The sequence below is a fragment of the Myotis myotis genome, unplaced genomic scaffold, assembly GCF_014108235.1.
Source record: "Myotis myotis isolate mMyoMyo1 unplaced genomic scaffold, mMyoMyo1.p scaffold_m19_p_1, whole genome shotgun sequence".
Taxonomy (NCBI): domain Eukaryota; kingdom Metazoa; phylum Chordata; class Mammalia; order Chiroptera; family Vespertilionidae; genus Myotis; species Myotis myotis.
The window spans coordinates 51,461,992-51,482,750 of NW_023416313.1; the positions used below are offsets into that span (position 1 = coordinate 51,461,992).

Genomic DNA, 20,759 nt, shown 5'->3' on the forward strand with positions numbered 1-20,759 from the left:
TCATAAGAGAATTGGGTCTGTGCAATTCCGGCAGACAGGACCGGATCTACCGCAGCAGATGTGCACTCCATAAATCATGTATATGCACAATGTTAACTGTTAAATCATTTGAAAATATGCTCATGAAACTTGGTAAAGAGATTTTAATGCAATCTTGTTGAAGAGTGAGCTATTAAAAATTGAGTTTTTGTACTGAATTTATAGAAAGCAAAGTTAGTAAGTATGCAAGTTAAAGATTTTTCCTGGGGTTTTCTGAAAGAGAAGAGCAAATACCTGTGTTTTCTTAAATTATATTTATTGTCTTTTGCTTTTAAAATTATGATTGCTACTGGACTGCCCATGTCTGTGGTCTAACCTGAGTCCTAGTGGGAAAGTTTTATGTAATTTCCATTCAGTTTTAAGAAAAGCAAAGTTTAAGATTCAAGAAGTTAAATGTGAGCAGGTAGCTCCATTTGTTAAAAGTTTTGGCTTCTTTTGTTACTATGTGTCCTAGGGTGCAGTCTCTTCTTTCTTAGAGTCCAAGCTAAGGAAGACTGTTACTGTTGTTTCTTATTTGTATTTCTCTGGTTGGTTCAGAGAGGGGGCTCTCAATTTTGTCTAAAACCTTAGGACAAGGTTTGTTTATTTCCTTTATTTTATCTCCTTAAGAGCAATCTTATATTCTTTTCCTGCGAGTTTCAGAGGCAGACTGTGAATGGTTGCACACTGGTTTAAAGGAAATGGTTAGGCTTATCTTACTTTCCTATCTTCAGTAAACATTTATTTATTTTTTAAAGTATATTTTTATTGATTTCAGAGAGGAAGGGAGAGGGAAAGAGAGATAGAAATATCAATCATTGATCCGCTGCCTCTACAGGTCCCCCACTGGGGATTGAGCCTGCAACCAGGGGGTACGCCCTTACCAGGAATTGAACTGTGACCTCCTGGTTCATAGGTCAATGATCAACTACTGAGCCACACCAGCATAGCACAGTAAACATTTAAAACTTGTGAGTGAGACTTAGGAAGGAGCCAAGAACTCTAACATGATTGTAATAATAATTAAAGTGCATCTGTTGAAATAGATGCTTTATAGAACAGAGAGTGAATTATAAATAATCCCAATATTTGGAATGAAATGTATTCTTCTCTTGTAGAATAACAGACTCCATTGGACCAACAGAAACCTCAATTGCACCAAGACAAAGACCAAAGGCCAACTCTACTACTGCCACCCCCAGTGTGCTGACCATTCAGAGTTCAGCAACACCTGTTAAAGTCCCTTTGCTTGGGGAATTCAGTAACCACAGATCAAAAGGTAATAATAGCCCTGCCAACGTAAGAATTAATTTATAGTTAACGTAAACACACCTTTGATTTCCTAGGCGTATAAATTACTTCAGACTTACTGTTGTGAAGCAGATAACATAATGCTTTAAGAAACTTTCTACTGATGTTAATAAACTCAACTAATTATTTTCCTAAAGTTGTAGGACATACAAAAGTATGGTATACAAAGCCCACAATTTGTTTATCCTTAGTGTCATCAACTAGTCGGGTTTGAGGTTGATGATAAAGTTCAGGAATATAAAAATCCTGTATTGTATTGGGAAGGAGGAAGTTGGAACTCTAGCCTCACAAAGTTCTATGTCTTTGCACTGATCTAGAGCCTTGGCCACAGGGTCTGTCTTGGACTGTGTGGACAGTACAGCATAGAAATTTGTCATGTCATCTGGTTTTGAGAAAAATTGTTTTTCTAATATAAAATATCCTCTAAGCATTATGAATCAGTACAGGATTTTTTTAAAAAAATATCTCCCCCTCCCCCAAGGAAATATCCCTAATATTAGAGAGTAAACTTGTTCTGTCAGAGGTTTGGGGATTGAACTTGAAGGCCCATCTCAAGGAAACCCTCTCTGGCACTTTACTTCATGATATATGTGTGTGTTTTTTTTATGTTCAGATGTTCTAAGTTAGATTACTCTAATGGTTAAGATCCCATATTTTAAAGCTCATGAACCCGCATCTGAGCCCCCCCCATTTTTTAGTACTATATGTTAGTAAAATGCTAATATTTCTCATAGGATTGTTGTGAGGATTAAATGACTGTTTAATATAATGCCTGTCACATAATATGTCCTTAATAAATGTTAACTATTAAATACTGTTATTATTATGAAGTAAAATAAATGCTTAGGGAAGGTAATGTTTATGTTACCTGACGTATTGCTGCATATCTCTGTGGTGATCACGTATACTAGATAGAGTACTTTATGGAAGAGGGGAGGGAAAAATAGGGGAATTTGAAAGCCTTTGTGTCCAATTTTTTTTTTTTTTTTTTAATTAAATCTTTATTGTTCAGATTATTACATTTGTTCTTCTTTTTTTCCCCCCATAACTCCCCTCCTCCCAGTTCCCGCCCCACCCTCCGCCCTCACTCCCCACCCACTGTCCTCATCCATAGGTGCATGATTTTTGTCCAGTCTCTTCCCGCATCTCCCACACCCCTTTCCCCCCCAAGAATCGTCAGTCCATTCCCTTTCTATGTCCCTGATTCTATTATAATCACCAGTTCATTCTGTTCATCAGATTATTTATTCACTTGGTTCTTAGATTCACTTGTTGATAGATGCATATTTGTTGTTCATAATTTGTATCTTTACCTTTTTCTTCCTCTTCCTCTTCTTAAAGGATACCTTTCAGCATTTCATATAATCCTGGTTTGGTGGTGATGAACTCCTTTAGCTTTTCCTTATCTGTGAAGCTCTTTATCTGACCTTCAATTCTGAATGATAGCTTTGCTGGATAAAGTAATCTTGGTTGTAGGTTCTTGGTATTCATCACTTTGAATATTTCTTGCCACTCCCTTCTGGCCTGCAAAGTTTCTGTTGAGAAATCAGCTGATAGTCGTATGGGTATTCCCTTGTAGGTAACTGAGTTTCTTTCTCTTGCTGTTTTTAAGATTCTCTCTTTATCTTTTGCTCTTAGCATTTTAATTATGATGTGTCTTGGTGTGGTCCTCTTTGGATTCCTTTTGTTTGGGGTTCTCCGCGCTTCTTGGACCTGTAAGTCCATTTCTTTCACCAGGTGGGGGAAGTTTTCTGTCATTATTTCTTCAAATAGGTTTTCAATATCTTGCTCTCTCTCATCTTCTGGCACCCCTATAATTCTGATGTTGGTACGCTTGAAGCTGTCCCAGAGGCTCCTTACACTATCCTCTCATTTTTGTATTCTTTTTTCATTTTGCTTTTCCGGTTGGGTGTTTTTTGCTTCCTCGCATTTCAAATCATTGACTTGATCCTTGGGCTCCTCTGGTCTGCTGTCGGGAGTCTGTATAATATTCTTTATTTCAGTCGGTGTATGCTTAATTTCTAGTTGGTTCCCCAATATAACATCGAGGGTCTCATTAGTTTTCTTGTAGATCTCATTAAGTTTATCGGCGGCTTCTAAACAGTTCTTGAGAGACCTTAAAAGTGTGGTTCTGAACTCTATATCTTCCATTGACAATTTTGTCCTGTTTCTTTGTCTCCGCATTTTGTTATGCTTCCTTGGTGCACCCCCTAGTGGTCTTTGTGCGCAGTCTTATAGTTAAACTTTGATTGTTGTAGCTAATACCAGGGAGGGTTTGACCTCCAGGCCAAGTGGCTATGAGGATCAGCTGTGTCTGCAGTGAGAGAACTTCTGTCCTCTAGGGAGGTGCTAATCTAGCCTTTGCCTGAGGCTATCCGGCAAATGCCTGTGTGCAGGGCTTGGGCAGGGCGGGTCGCACAGGATCAATAGGGTGGGCCGGAGAGAGCAGTTATGGCGGCTCTCAGTCCTGTCCCCAGGGGCTCTGCCTCTCTGAGTCCCAGCACCCGCTGCAAAGCTCGGAGAGAAAGCTGCACTCGCTCTGACCGAAACCAGACAGTCCCGCTTCTCCCGTTTGAGTCTGGGTCCCTAAAGACTCGCCTGTATCTGGAGCTCAGAGTCTGCGACTCCCTCCCGATTGAAAACGCCAACCGCGCCCTCCGCCGCCAGCCCGCTCCACGCACTCCGCACCTCAGAATTTGACTTCAGCACTGCGCTTCCTCTGAGTGTCCGTATGCGTTTCTCTTTCCTCCTAGTTGTAGGACTTCCACTCAGCCAGCGTTCCTGTGGTTCTGGGTGATGTCCGTTCCGTTTTTTAGTTTCACTTTTGAAGTAGTTGTTTAGGGCAGCAAACTCCGGCGTTAACCTATGCCGCCATCTTGGTTCTCCTGTCCAATTCTCATTTTACCATTTCTTAATCTCACTGTTCTCTTTTATAAAATGGGAATCACAACTTTTTCCTGTCATAAGGAGTAAATAACAAAGGTGTATGAATGATATCTAGGAAAATTATGTTTCATAGTAAACATTCAGTGTGTTAATTTTTCTCTTTTTACTTTTTTGGGTTGGAGATCCTATTAGTCAATTATGTATTAATGCCCTTCAGGCGAAGGCTACCAGCATCACACTTGTAGTTGGACAAATGGGTTTATTACTCATATGCCATGGGGATCTGTGGGAGTGCCTCAGTAAAGTGGTATTTGAAAAGCCTTATTAACGGATCTAGGCTTGTTTTAGGTAGTTTTGGGGAGGTTATAAGGAAGTGGGGCTTTGCTCTGAATGGAAGGAGTTAGGAAGGGGGTGATATCATTAGGTGTCTTCATAAATAGGAGGAGGGAGGCCAAAGCCTCAGCTGAAGAAGCAGCCCTCCTCATGTTAGGCAGGATAGGGAGGGTTCGGCCACTCTGTGGTATGGGCAGAGTTCCTGATTTTGTCAGTGCCGAGGCATGGTCATGGAGTGGTCTTGTTGTCCTGATCCACCGTGGTCACAGAGGGCTTTGTCTGGTGTTGGTGTTGAGTGGAATTGCTTATGTTCATCTGGGAAACAAGACCTCGCTGTGAGTGCCAGGCCTGCTGCCTTCCATGTAGGGCAGCGTTTATCCCATGTGCTTCTAGCCTAAGCTGGAAAAATAATACTGTTTTCCCCATGTGTGCAAAAAGTAACAGACGGATCTATTCTTTTAAAATATTGAGACAGTACAGCAATAATCAGAGAAAAATGTAAAAAGTCTCCATTCTTTTTCTTCTTGGAATAAACTTGCAGCAGTTCAGTGTGTAGCCCGCATTTGCTCTTATTAGTATTGGGATGAACATTCTTATAGCAGACTTTTGATTTACATGTCAGAACACTTTTCTGAGGAAGATGTTAAAAAATATGCTTAATTAAAATTTGTTAGATAATGCCAAGTTGCTATCTGAAAAGACTTCAAAAATTTACACTACCGTCAACAGTGTGAGTGTCCTTTCATTCCTATTCTTGTCAACAGTTGGTAGTATCAGTTTTTAAAGATGTTTCCCCATTGATAGGTGAAACTTTTTGGTTGTATTTAACCTAGAGGCCTGGTGCACGAAATTCGTGCACGGGAGGAGGTGTCCCTCAGCCCAGCCTGCACCCTCTCCAATCCGGGACATCCCTCTTGCAATCCAGGACCGCTGGCTCCTAACTGCTTGCCTGCCAGCCTGATCCCTAACTGCTCTCCCCTGCCTGCCTGATCCCCCTAACTACTCTCCCCTGCTGGCCTGATTGCCCTAACTGCTCTCCCCTGCTGGCCTGATCCCCCTAACTGCTCTCCTCTGCCAGCCTGATCACCCTAACTGCCTTCCCCTGCTGGCCTGATCCCCCTAACTGTGCTCCCCTGCCAGCCTGATCACCCTGACTGCCTTCCTCTGCTGGCCTGATCCCCCTACCTGCTCTCCCCTGCCGCCTGATCACCCCAACTGCCTCTGCCTTGGCCCTGCCACCATGGCTTTATCTGGAAGGACCTCTGGTCTAATTAGCATATTACCCTTTATTAGTATACATAGAGACCTGGTGCATGGGTGGGGGCTAGCTGGTCTGCCCTGAACGGGGCCCCAGATCAGGTTGGGCATCCCCTTGGGGGGCAGGGCTGGCCTGGGCGAGCGGCCTGGAGCACTTTACAGGCCAGCCACACCTCCAATTGGGGTGGTAGGGGATGTCCCCACTGGGGTTCAGGGCTAGCCTGGGCGAGGGGCTGCCAGGGGTTTGCAGGCCGGCCATGTCCCCATCAGGGTGGGGGTCCCTGCTGGGGGCGGTGCCGGCCTGGGCGAGGGGCTGGGGTGGTTTGCAGGCTGGCCACACCCCTGATCAGGGTAAGGATCCTCTCAGGGGGTGGGGCAGGCCTGGACAAGCCTGGGCGAGGGGCTGATGGCCATTTGCAGCCTGGCGAGGCCCCTGATTTGTCAGGATGGACATCTGGAATACGTCCGGTCTAATTAGCATATTACCCTTTTATTAGTATAGATATTCCTGATTAATAGTACTCTTTCATGTGTTTACTGGCCATTTTTCTTCTGTGATTTATTTTTGCAATTTTGAAAGAAGATTGTCTTTATTTTTATTGCTCTGAAGGTTTTATTTTTATGTATTTTGAATATTAGCTCTTTGTCAAAGGTATTATAAATATTTTCTTCTAACTTATCATTTGTCTTTAACTTCACTTGTTAATTCACTTAATTTCTTTGAGCCTTAGTTTCATCATTTGCAAGATGGGGAATATGGTAGGAGGATTTAATGATGTACTTGAAAGCATTGTTTTCTTGTGTGCTTGTTGCAATGTTGTTTGGGAGTTCTCTGGTGCTCCGTGCCCTTGTCTTGAGAACCAAGAAGCTCTGTTTAGCTTGATGACACTAAAAAAGGTCACAGTTTGTGACATAAGAGGTGAACCTCATGAAATATCGCATGATCATCATTGGTTTGTGACTGGGTTTTACCAAACCCAGCCACCACTATTCTTCCCCTAGACATCAGGGCTACAAGAAGAATGTATACCTGAGGAGCTTAACTTTTTAATACTCTTCCAACTAGAAACAAATATACTTAAAGGCTAATAATGGTGGTTATGTCTGTTCTGCAATTACGGTTTTAATTTTCTTATGTTTTATAATATTTTCAGGAGTAATTAAAATGAACAAGCAGTTTCTTATACTTGGAAGAATTAGAAAAAGCTATTGTCACAGAGGTGTCATACTTCAGGCCTGGAGAGGTTCAAAGATATTAATGTTGATGGAAAAGGACCCTTCTTTCTCTCCTTTAACTGTTTCTCCTTTTTCCCCTTAGGATTAAAGAGTTGCATTTGAATTTATGGTCACTCATTGGCAGAGAATATAGAAATTATAGTGTATTTCATTTTTTTTTCTGGTGTTGTGTGTATCTTTTTCATTGATTTTAAAAGTTTATTCATAGGATAGTCCTAGAGTAAAATTTATGAAGCTTATAAATAAATATCCATTTAGGAGACAGTGTTAATACATTCATTACAGTAGCATTTATTAATCTGTTGTGTAAAAGGTTCTTTGGGATGCTAAGAGATAAATAAGTCATCACCTCATCCCTCTGCAGCCCTAGTTAGGACATAGCCATTAAACAGTTAATATGTGCAAGGCATGAAACTGAGTTATAAACTGAGTAGAAGTGTTAGATGAAGGAACAAGGAAGAGAGATTTGAGTTAAAAAAGTTTAAGGATAAGAATTGTAGTAGGTGGAAAGTGACATTCTAGGTGGAGAGAATCATTTTGGCAAAGACACAGGCTTATATCAGTGCATGACAGAGTTGAGTAATACAGAAGAAACTGACATGGCTGCTTTGTTCACGGAGAGATGAAATAAGAAAGATGAAGTGCTTCTAAGATGTTGACTTGTTCAGCATTGCAGCTGACAGAATTAACTTTTGTGGGTACATAGATTTAGAGTAAATAATCCCTTGAGACTATGTGCTTATGGAAGTTTCTATATTATAAAATCTACACTAATAAAAGAGAAACATGGTAATTGGCGTACAACCGCTACCCTTTTCATTGGCTAATCAGCGAGATATGCAAATTAACGGTCAGCCAAGATGGCGGCTGGCAGCCAGGCAGCTTGAAACTAACATGAGGCTTGCTTGCCTCAGTGAGGGAGGACTCCAACGTTCCCCGCCTGCGGCTGCAGGCCTCTAGGCCGGCAGTTTAAGAAACATTGTAACGAATACCGCCGGACTTCAGCCAGCAGAATCGCAACATTGTAAGCAAAGGCCAGAAACCTACTTTCAGCAGCGGAGGCTTAAGAGCTGGAGCCAAGCCTCAAGCTAAAGCTGGCCCAGAATAAAAAAAAAAAAAGGAAAAAAGGAGCGGTTGGGAGCTTCAGTCACCCCCAGCCTAAAAACAGCCCTCAGCCCCTCACCCAGACTGGTCAGGCACCCCAGTGAGGACCCCCACCCTAAAGGGTGTGTGACCAGCTACAAACAGCCATCATCCCCTCACCCAGGCTGGCCAGGCACCCCAGTGGGGACCCCCACCCTGATCCAGGACACCCTTCAGGGCAAACCAGCCGGCACCCACCCGTGCACCAGGCCTCTATGCTATATAGTAAAAGGGTAATATGCCTCCCAGCACCGGGATCAGCAGAGCCGCGAGGCCTCCCGGCACTGGGATCAGCGTGACAGGGGGCAGCACCCAAACCCCCTGATCGGCCCTGCTCTGTGTGTGACAGGGTGCGGCACCCCAACCTCCCCCCCCCCACCCCCCCCCGCCACGGGCCCTGCTCTGTGTGTGACAGGGTAGAGCCATAACCTCCCCATCGGCCCTGCCCTGAGTGTGAGAGTGGCGGCACCCCAACCCCCTGATCGGCCCTGCTCTGTGGGTGATAGAGGGCGATGCCCCAACACCCCCCCGCCACCCCCACAGGCCTTGCTCTGTGTGTGATGGGGTAGAGCCATAACCTCCCAATCCGCCCTGCTCTGTGCATGACAGGGGGCGGCGCCCCAACTCCCCAATCAGCCCTGCTCTGAGCCCAACCAGGGGCTGCACCTAGGGATTGGGCCTGCCCTCTGCCACCCGGGAGCAGGCCTAAGCCAGCAGGTCGTTATCTCCCGAGGGGTCCCAGACTGCGAGAGGGCACAGGCCGGGCTGAGGGACCCCCCTCCCCGCCGAGTGCACAAATTTTTGTGCACCGGGCCTCTAGTAAGGATATAAATGCCTTGGTTAAAGGATTATTGAATTAGTGTTTTGAAATACACCCATTTTTTTTTTTAAATTCATGAGTATGTTAATGTAAGTTTCTGGAAACTCCTTTTAGCAGCACTGAGACCTGGAGTCAGCCCTGAGAATTTACTGGGTCAGGGGCCTCCTCAGCAGCCTCCGCAGCAAAACAGAGTCCTTCAGCAACTACAGCAGGGAGACTGGAGATTGCAGCAACTTCATTTACAGCCTCGCCATCCTCAGCAGCAGCAGCAGCAGCAGCAAGAAGCTTATATGCAGCAGGTAGTTCCTTTGTTACTAGACGTGAAAGTAGTGTTGGGAAATGCATGCAGCTTTGAATATCAGTGAATTCCTTTTCTTATCATGGGCACCTTGAACTCTAGATCCAGGTAAACATTTTGCTTAATTTTCTGACTACTAAGGAATATGTATTTTATTTGCATTCATGAACTACCTAAGAATACTCTGTTGAAATAGTTGCATCATGGCTTTATAAGGCAAAGAATATCTAGTCATTTGACATCATGAATAAACACTGCAGTCTATGATAAATATTTTTTTAGTTATATTTTGAGTTCAGATACGTAAACTATAATTACGTTATTGCTGGAAAGGTGATATTAAGCTTAGAGAAGTAACATTGTCATAAGGTTTTGTTTTTGTATTTTTGCTTGGTGTGTTTATGGATGGTGGAGGGAGGAGGCATTTAGAGAACTAAAAATGACCTTAAGTTCTGTACTGTGCTTTGCCTCATCAGAACCTGCAAAGTTCTAGTTTCACTATACTATTTTAAATTTAATGACTGTCACCATTATCCTTTCATCATTTCCTGAAATATTTTTGAGCCAGTTATATGAATGGCACTTCTCAGGGGTGCCTCCCTTCTCTGGTCTTGACTGATAGACCCAGAGTGGAGGATAGTTAAGTAGGTGATGGCTAGAAGATGTAATTGAAGTGGGGGAGATAAGAGGAGCTTGGGAATTGAATGTAATGAGTTCTGGATACAAGTAACTTCAGGGTCTCCATCAACTGGTAAATGTGTTTAGGTTTCATCCCAACATCCTTAAACTGTGCTAGAAATGATTTTGGTCGAATCCATTATGTTTCATTGATAATTCTGAAGCCATTTCCAATAAACATATATAAGTTGTAATTACTATAGCTATTTTACATTGGTGTTTGGACTTCTGAGTATCCCAGTTATTGTTACGGTAAGATCAGCATGTAAAAAGAAAGACTGTGGCACAAAAAAGGCATGAGTAATATTGATGAACTTGTTTACTTTTCTCCTTGTAGTATCAACATGCAATGCAGCAGCAACAGATACTGCAGCAACAGTTTTTAATGCACTCAGTATATCAGCCACAGCCTTCTGCACCACAGTATCCTGCAATGGTAAGTGTTACATAATCTCTGGAGATTTCTCTCTGAATATGCTGTTGGAATTCACAGTGTGAGTGGCATTATTCAGAATTTAATTATTTCAAAATCAATTCAAGTTAGTTAATTATACATCCTGTATAATAAAAGCCTAATATGCTAAGTGTCTGGTGGGCCATTCAACCAATTAAAGCATAGTATGCTAATGATATGCTAAGGCTGCTCAACTGTTCGCTATGCCGTGCACTGACCACCAGAGGGCAGACAGTCGACCGGTCGTCCAGTTGCTATGACGTGCACTCACCACCAGGGGGCAGGTGCTCCGACTGGTAGGTTAGCTTGCTGCTGGGGTCTGGCTGATTGGGACTGAGTGAGATGGGCCGGACATGCCCTTGGAGCCCTCCTGCAGTTCCTCCAGGATGGCCAGCCTCCTGCATCCCTCACCGGCCCCAGTTGTGCACTGGTGGGGTCCCTCAGCCTGGCCTGCGCCCTTTTGTAATCTGGGACCCCTCTGGGGATGTTGGAGAGCCGGTTTCAGCCTGATCCAGCAGGCTAGGCCAAGGGACCCCACTCGTGCACAAATTCGTGCACCGGGCCTCTAGTGTTTTTATATATCTCTATATACATCTATATAGAATTGATTTTTAGAGAGAGAGGAACAAAGAGAGAGAGAGAGAGATAGAAACATTGATGAGAGAGAAGCATCATCTATTGGCTGCCTCCTGCATGCTCCCCGATGCCTGGGTTTGGGCATCAAGCCCCAAACCCAGGCATGTGACCTGACTGGGAATCAAACCATGACCTCTTGGTTCCTGGGTCGGCACTCAAACACTGAGCACACCAGCTGGGCTAATTACTCATATTTTATCAAAGCAGTCATATATTCTTTTTTTTTTTTTAAAGCAGGACAACTGTTATAGCTTTTGTTTTTTACTGTGGTAAATATATATAACATCACATTTACCATTTTATCCCCTTTTGAGTGTACAATTCAATGGCATTTAAGTACATTCACATTATTGTGCTCTCTATCTCAGGAACTTTCCTGTCATCCCAAATTGAAACTCTGTATCCATTAAACAGAAGCTGCTCTTTCTCCCCTCCCCCTCAGCCCCTGGTAAAAGCTATTCTACTTTATTATTATTATTATTATTATTATTATTATTATTATTATTGACTCTTTTAGGGATGTTACCTGTTTCCCTGCCCATTCCCAACCTTTGCCTCCCTCCACCCGGCCCTTGTCCCTCCCCTCCTCTCCAGGCCTTTACCACATTATTGTCTGTGTCCATGGACTATGTATATATGTATATATGTATTCTTTGGTTGATCTCTTCCCATCCTCCCCTTTCGTCCTCCCCTCTGAGATCTGTCATTTTGTTTCATTTACCCATGCCTCTGGTCCTATTTTATTTTAATTCAGTTTAGTTTATCATCAATTTATTTTATCTTTCAGATACCACATATAAGTGAGATTGTGTGATTCTTGTCTTTCTCTGACTCAAAGTCAGTCATGTATTCTAAAGCAGCTTTAAAGTGGGATGAACTATAGCACCTGAATTTGGCACTTTTTAACTAACTGATAGTATTTTTTGTTTATCTCAGAGTATAAGGAAAATGGGTCTGTTACCCATGATCTTTTTGTCCTATGTCTCTTTCACTTGGCAAATATCAGTTGAAGAAAATCCAAAGGAAAATTATGTTTGTTTCAGAGAATAGTTTGATCTTTTTTACAGCAACCACCGTATTATAAGGACTAACCTACTCTATTATCTTAAAATATTTAAAGGATAATTTTTGAATCCTTCCACATTAGCCTAGCTTCATAATTTCTAAACTAGATTTACTTCATTTTGCTGTATTTTTCTAGTAGCGAATTGCTCCTGCAGATATAAATTATTTTTAATTTTCTGCTTTTATTGCCAATGTGAAAAGAAGGAACATAGTGAACAGGTGTGGGGTGACAGTGCATTAGTGAACTCGAGCATTGTTTTGTATAATGGCATTTCTTGTTTCAGGTGCAGCGGTATCAGCAGGCTTTCTTGCAGCAGCAAATGCTAGCTCAACATCAGCAGTCTCAACAACAGGCGTTAGCTCAACATCAGCATTCTCAACAACAGGCGTTAGCTCAACATCAGCAGTCTCAACAACAGGCGCCATCTGAGTATCTTACCTCCCCTCAAGAGTTCTCACCGGCCTTAGTTTCCTATACTTCATCTCTTCCAGCTCAGGTTGGAACCATAATGGACTCCTCTTATAGTGCCAATAGGCAAGTATTTTTCCAGTGAATGCTAAGGAAATTCTAATGGAAGTAGGTGTAATTGTGGATTGGAGTCCTTAAGTGGCTCCTGAATTAGTTTAGAGCCCATCTTTCTGTAGCGTCCCCTCCTCCTCATCCCTCTCTCTTTAAAATCAAATGAACATATCCTTGGATGAGGATTAAAAACAAAAAGAAGCACATAGAGATTGTTCCTCCATTACCAATGTTAGAACATCTGCATCTGAATTAGGAATGACCTTGACAGCTTTTCTATGTTGCCTCATTCCTATGCTGTATTTGCAGGCTGGATTGAAGGGAGGTGCCTAGGGATTCTTAGGTTAATCTTCTCGTAAAAGCTAAGAGGCCTATTAGATAACTTTCATAGAACTATTGGTCCCAGACTCCAGACTATAGATACTTTAACACCATGAAAGATTTATTATATAGAAAATAACCCTCATCTAGTTTTAGCTAATTTATAAAGCAACTCCAGCAGTTAATAATTTGTTGGTAGCTACTTAGAAAATGCCTCTGTTAAAGGGAAAGTTATTGTGACTTCTCACAGTAAGGACATAAGATCACCTTAGTAGTGATTTTAGAATGATGACTTTGATATGGCTACTGATTTTCATTTTAAGGCTTGTTTACTATGATAATAGTTAATATTTATTGAATGCTCACTATTATTTTTTTACGAGACACTGTTCTCTTTATGTGTATTAAATCATTTAATCTTCTCAGTATTCCTATGAGGTATATTCTGTTACTCCTGTTTTATAGATAAGGATGCTGAGACATAGAGAGGTTAAGGTACCTACCTACCCAAGTGTACACAGCTAGTGACCTTAAAGAGCCTGTTAAAATCCAAGTTGGTCTTTCTCTCAATCAATGCCCTTATCTGTCCTCTCCATAACAATACAGCCATCTGCTTTCCTAAGCATGTATAAAGTAGAGCATTTAAAAAATTCAATTTTAATGTTTTTTCTTCTTTTAATTATTACTCTAGGTCAGTTGCTGAAAAAGAGGCAGTTGCATATATTACAAATCAGAAGAACTTCAGTAACCCACCTGATATGTCAGGGTGGAATCCTTTTGGAGAGGATAATTTCTCCAAGTTAACAGAAGAAGAACTGTTGGACAGAGAATTTGACCTTCTAAGATCAAGTAAGGGACACTTGAAGGCTTATTTTGCTTCAGAGTAAAATAACAGCTCTATAATTATTCAGCAAGGCCAAAGACTGCTTTAAGGGGGTAAATAGAAAATTCTTTTTGCGCATTTGAGGGCAAAAATCAGGCCATCTTCTCTAACACATACAGAACTATCAGACTATGTTGCGTGCATTAGAACTCAGTTGCTTGATAGTAGCTATTAAACCCAAGATTACTGATAATACACTGATTCCTAATGCTTAAAATATATTGTGTATTATTGAATGTTAAGTTCAGAATATCTCCAAAACATGGAAAATTAATGTACAAATAAAAAGGGAGACATTAGTATCTTGCCTTACTAGTAATCATTTTGAAGCTTTGTGATTTTTGCATATTCAAAAGAAGATATTGTGGGTCTGAGCTGCCCTTTGAAAGTGCCTGAAAGAAAACATGGGCTACTACATTATGTTAATGTTTTGTAATGCCCTTTTAACGAGTGATAACATGAAAGGGCTGCTTTGTTGTCCTGATGTGGCAAAAGTTAAATAAATTCTTTTCCATTTTAAATCAGATATCTCAATGTTTTTACTTGGAATCATTGCCTTTTCTTCTTGCCTTTTCTTAAACTACTTAATATATATATTTTAAGCCTCACCATACATATTTTAGAAGAGGTCCTTTTTTGGAAAAGGGATCTGTGGAGTGTTTTAGGAGGTTGCCAAATTGGAGCAAAACACTTCTGGTGCATGTCATTTTCAGGTTTCTCAGGTGTGTGTGTGTGTGTGTGTATGTGTGTGTGTGTGTGTGTGTGGGCATTCAAGTGTGTTTACCCATTTTTGCATGTGAAAAAAAGATCTTACTTGTCCCTAGTTAGAGTTTCTAGTTTATTTTAGGTAACTGGCTTCATGAGAACATTTACTAGATGAAATGATTTGTTGCACATTAGTATATATTTTATGTAAAATTTTAAATGCCCTGAGTTAATGTAAGAATAGTTGTTTGGGACTTGAATTTGTATTTTACATATTAGTCATATGATTATCAAAAATTAAATTGATGATTAAATGCAGATATAAAATGAGTTCTGAGCCTTTAATAAAAGTTTGTTAACTTTGGTAAAACCAATCCTACATCTTTTTATTAAAAATTGTTTTTTAACCACAACTTTTTTGTTTGACATTTCCCCTACAGTTTATGTTGAGTGACCTCAAAGCAAGGTTTTAAAAAAGGAAACAAAGTATTTGGGGGTGGGGGGAGATTGGCAGGGAGGCACAGGGGTAACCAGATCATTATAATTTACAGAATTATTTTTAAAGCAATAGGAACAATTAAAATACTTATTTTAATGTGTTCTTACTGTGAGTGTAACCAAGGGTTTGTTAAATCAGTATTTTTTATTCCTTTGGTAAAAGACTCCTTTTTAAAAAATCTAATTTATGGAATGGGTAAACTGTTCACATAATTTTGACCTTGTAAAGATTTGTAATGACATCCAAGTTTAATTTACTTCATATAGGCAAGAATGGCATATAAATATTCATGTGTACAGAATTTCATAAAAATTGGTTTAGCATGTAAAATTCTTTAAAAAGAATTTTTTTGAGTTGATTTCAGAGAGGAAGGAAGCAGGGGGGAGGGGGAATGGGGAGGCGGCGGTGCAGGGAGAGAAACATCAATGATGAGAGAGAATCACTGATCGGCTGCCTCCTGCATTCCCCACACTGGGGGCATATGCCTCGACCTCCTGGTTCATAGGTTGACAACACTCAGCCACTGAGCCATGCCAGCTGGGCAGTTAGCATGTAAAACCCTTAACCAGCTATTTGCTTTCAAATTTCAAGGTTGGATAATGTGTGTACTTTATATATGTAGTTGTGCACATGTACGTATGCCAAAGAGAGTTCAGACTTCATCACACTGTTAATTATGGAAAGGTGTTAAGTTCCAAGTAAAAGTATGGGAGGAACTTTATGTGAAGGTCATACTTGGAGTAACTCATCCATTTGGCAAATTGCCTGGATAGTCCCTGAGTTATGGAAATCCTTGTCAGAGACTGATGCACTTAAGTTGGCATATAACACCAGAAAATAGGAGCTCTGAGCCCTGACGTGCCATTTAACTAGGTTGTAATCTCAGTGAAGTCACTTAACTGCTGTCTCACTTCCTCACTTAAAAGCTGAGTATAATGATGCTTTAAGAGTGTTCTCAAGAAAATTAAGTGAAATGTCTTTAAAGAATCTGGGCATTCAATAAAATGCCACTTTCCCTTTTTTCACCTTCTGTGTAAGTCTTTAGGTGCCAACTTATGAGGTTATTGCCTTTTAACCAGAATTTGAAAATTATATTTAAATTATCAGGTTTCTTGGCTGGCAATCAAAACACCAAATTAGAAGGGACTTTGTGAGCAAACACAACAGCAAGAGTGACAGGTAACAGCAATGAAGGAGATACAGAAACATGTCTTTTTTTCTCTTAGTAATTGGTAGTCATAAAAATTGGGTTCAAGAAAGGTGAAATGTTTTGATAAAGTTTACAAAGAAATCAAGAATATATAGACTATAATTTAGAAAGTCTTCCTCCTGAAGTTTTACTTAGCTGTGCTATTCAGTCATCTCTAGCACCTCTTTCACTCACCAGCAGAAATGTATCTAATATTTGATCTAGTTGATAGATCAGGTTTAAATTACACTGATGGGCAAAAGACCTCTTCCAGAAACTTAAAGAGTTTTGGTAAAAGCTAGTGTCATGAAAGTTGATTATTTGGTCATTACTGGTTGGTTCCTCTGTCTCTTAACAACTTTACAAAAATGAATAAATTATTGATTTATTTGAAATACCAAATTCATCTTTTTTTTCCTCAGGCAGTTATTTTTCACCAATTTTCAAAGTCCTTTATAAAATAATTTAGATTTGGTTTATGAGATACTTTCTTAAAGATATAACCATTGACCATGTAATGATTGCTCATACTAATACATTCTTATTTCACATTTTATTTTTAAAATGATACATGGTTATTTATTAAAAGAAAAAAAGAAAAAGCGAAAAAGCATTATTTAGGAAATACTTATGTCTATTATCCAGAAGATAATGTTAAAATCATATATTTTGAGATACTAAAATTATAACAAGAGCTGTTTTTTAGTGATCTTTAAGAAAATAGTTAGAAAGGGGTTTAACATGTGAAATAAACCAGATTCTTCTTACTTTTGCTTTTAGTGTAACTGAATATTATTTATGCTTCAGAATTTTTTCCTGTTCCTAATTAAAACCAAAACATTAAATCAAAATGAAGAATTATTAATACAGCTGGCCTCAGTGATATTTTTAAAAATTTAAGTATATTTTTCATTGTCCATTGTACCAAAATATCTAGATTAGTATGTAAACTTTGGTAATCTAATTGTCATAATATTTAACACATTAAATGCTAATTAGAATACAGATGTTTGCTTTGGGAAATGTTTAACTTGCATTTGTTCAAATAGCTGTGTAGCTGTACATGTTAATTAAAAATAATACTGAATAGAATGGAATATTTTTTTGTCGATGGTGAATTTGTTTGTTTTTTTTTGTTTGTTTGTTTACAATTACATCAAAACTAAAAGTAAGAATAGAAGAAACTAAAGACTGGCTATTTTGCAGAATCTACTGAATGTGTGTTTTGTTTTGTTTTCTATGAAGCCACAGAATAAAATATATATAAACATCTGCTTATATAACTAGTTTGTTGTAAAACATTAACTCATCATTTTAAGCTAATTATATATAATACATAATTTATATATTATGGTTCCTTCAGAGCAGAATAACAGAAATTTTCGCGTATACTAAAACAGTTTCACAAGTATCAGATTGAAAACTGCACTTTTAAATCTTATTTATTAACCATTGGCTTGAACAGCCTACAGGTTAATAAATAAGATAATGGCTTGAACAATTTAGAGTAGTTAAATTTTTTCTGATGATAGATACTATGGAATATAGTTTGATTCTAGGATTTTTAATTCCTGTATTTTTGCCATCTGTATCAATTAAAATTTTTGAAAAGATACTGCCTTTATTCACCAATACAGTTCTGTTAGAAAGGCTGGAAGAGGTAAGTTTCTTATATTGGACAAATCAAACAAAAGCTTTGCTCTATTAAAAGTTTGTTAACTTTGGTAAAACCAATCTTACATATTTTTATTAAAATTTTTGTTTTCATCATAACTTTTTTGTTTGACATGTTTCCTACAATTTATGTTGAGTGACCCCAAAGCAAGATTTAAAAAATGGAAGCAAAGTTTTTCTTTTTGGGTATTGGCAGGGAGACACAGGGGATAATCAGATCATTATAATTTATTAATTGTTAAAACCAATTATTTGAAATAGAACTTCAAATACATTTTAGGGTGAGTATATAGTTGAAAAGTAACTCTATATACCACTTCATTAGTTTTTATTTATGAAATAATCTATCACTTAAAATAATTAATGCAGTATATGTTTTTATTTTCTATTTTGTGTCCTGGAACCCAGATTATCATGTGAACTTTGAAAATCTAAATTACTTAAAAACTCTTTCGTGGAAAAATTGATTCTATGTTTTTTGGAACAATGAGAACATGATTCATTTTATAGTGAATTTATCCTGATACCTGTTTTGAAATAATTGGATAATGTTTGCATTGAACAATGTCTTCATATTTTTAATTATGAGGACCCTCTATATAAAAAATACTAGTTTACTCCTACATAGTAATGTTTCTACTCTTATCATTACTATATGGTGTTATTTGAACATTTATCATGAATTCACCCACCAGCGTGTGAGGATTTAAAGAATCTTAATGGTAACTTTGCATTTTTATATTCTGTAACTTTTGGTTTAGTAGTTTATAAACCTGTAGATTATGTTAAAATATAGACTCCCTACCTAGATATTCTGGCTCATTAGGTCTGTGGTAGGTCTCAGGTAACTACATTTTACACGGGAATCCTGGCAGTGATTGATGCAGATGGTTTAGGAAGGAAGTTTGATCCTGATTTAGACCTAAGTTCCTATGAACTCTGCCTTGATTTTCAAGAATGAGGGATCTTGGATAATGATATGCTGTGGCTATCATTCTGAGACCGTCTCTCCATTTGTCCTTCCCATGCCTTTTCCTTTGTCCTCACTTTTTGTGCACCAGAATTTGGGAAATGAAGAACGGATAAGGGAGTCTAGGACTGTGATACAAAGCACAATCTCTGGTTTTACAGATATTCTATAAATGCAATCAGGGCCTGAAAACATGGGTAACCACAGGTACCCTATGATTCACTGATTCTTAGGCCGCTATTACAGTTTGATTTATGGCTTCCCAACACAATAAATTAAAGACCCTTGGTTATGTAAAGTATTCTCCAGTCTTATTTTTTTAGAAATATGCTATGAGACTAACCTGTCTCTCTCTTTTTTATGTTCAAAATTTTAAAAAAATCATTTTAAAATTAAATTTATTGGGGTGATGTTGTTTAAAGATTATATAGGTTTCAAGTGTAGATTCTATGATAAGTGATCTGAATATTGCATTGACTTTGGGTGGTGGGCACACACTGACATATACAGAAGTGTTGAACAACAAAATATTTTTAAAAAAGCTTTTTTTCCCATAGTTCAATCAGCATTTGTTATTGATTTCCTGAATCAAGTATACAGTTAATATCTTGGAAAAGAAAACCTAAAATAAAATTTTACTGTTATCCTTTGCAGTATTGGATTTGAAAAGCAGCTCTTAAGTTTTGGAAGTTTTGTTTGTGTATAGGTCCTTTGTCAGATGTGTTTTCTTAACAAAATATTTATTAGTGTTTCAAAAAAATTTAAGTAAAAATTTAAGCAACCTGAAGTTTCATGTGGACTTTGCAGAGTTAGTTTTAGCCATAAAAGTTAGTCATTGTATCCATTATCATAAAGATATTTATAGAATTAGTTGTTCATAGCAGTAATTGAGTATATTCAGGATAATGTAGACTCTAGGCCAGCCGTGGGCAAACTACGGCCCGCGGGCCGGATCCGGCCCATTTGAAATGAATAAAACTAAAATAAAAAAAGACCATACCCTTTTATGTAATGATGTTTACTTTGAATTTATATTAGATCACACAAACACTCCATCCATGCTTTTGTTTCGGCCCTCCGGTCCAGTTTAAGAACCCATTGTGGCCCTCGAGTCAAAAAGTTTGCCCACTCCTGCTCTAGGCTTTTTGCCTTCTGAAGAATATGCTCCCTTGACCAGTACTATCTCTTCACTTGGGAGCCTGTTGAAGTACAGAATCTCAGAACCCTTTCCAGAACCATCCAGTCAGTATCTCCATTAAACCTTTTTACCCGGCACTACATTTTTCTCTCTAGCAGGGCTGGTAACCTTTTTTCTGCTAAGAGCCATTTGAGTATCACATCATTCACCGGCCATACAAAATTATCAACTTAAAAAATTTGGTCTAACATTTAATTAACTCACCCTTAATGCCTTGGGCAGGGCCAGACCAAATAATTTCATGGGCCTTATAAGTTCCCCAGCCCTGGTCTGTAGGTTTATTTGTTTTTAACATGCTACATGTATATTTCTCATTTGCTTATTGCATTTTTGTTTAATTTGGTGTTGCATGCCCATTGCCTAAAACAGTGCCTGTATCTAAACAATACAGAAGTATTTGCTGGGTGAATAAATAAGGTATGTCATTAAGATGTTTAATTTAATAGATGCCTATATCTTTGTACCTGTGTGTATGTGAATGATTTAATAACTATAAACAATATGAGAAATGAACTATAAAATATAGTGTTACTTTTATTGCTGTTGAGAAATAGGATTTACTTATTTAATGAATGAGAGACCATTTGCAATATTTTTCCATATGTATTTATGGAGAAAGTCTGCCAAATATGTCTCTGTTTAGTACACTGGGTTTAAGTGCAGGT

At 38.9% G+C, this 20,759-nt stretch overlaps 2 protein-coding genes across 6 annotated transcripts in view; one reads left to right on the plus strand and one right to left on the minus strand.

Moving 5' to 3' along the window:
* Positions 1-20,759, plus strand: part of BMP2K (BMP2 inducible kinase) — a 141,978-nt gene that overhangs the window by 96,539 nt on the left and 24,680 nt on the right. For 3 of the 5 annotated variants that reach the window (XM_036337399.1, XM_036337408.1, XM_036337417.1), the window contains exons 10-14: positions 1,137-1,297; positions 9,119-9,303; positions 10,318-10,416; positions 12,420-12,670; positions 13,668-13,825. In XM_036337399.1, coding sequence (XP_036193292.1) covers positions 1,137-1,297; positions 9,119-9,303; positions 10,318-10,416; positions 12,420-12,670; positions 13,668-13,825 — 854 coding nt within the window. The remainder of the gene's footprint in view (positions 1-1,136; positions 1,298-9,118; positions 9,304-10,317; positions 10,417-12,419; positions 12,671-13,667; positions 13,826-20,759) is intronic. The other 2 variants (XM_036337403.1, XM_036337400.1) reach the window with 2 other exon arrangements.
* The window catches only part of PAQR3 (progestin and adipoQ receptor family member 3), a 93,396-nt gene that overhangs the window by 23,721 nt on the left and 48,916 nt on the right, over positions 1-20,759 (minus strand). The window lies entirely within an intron of this gene.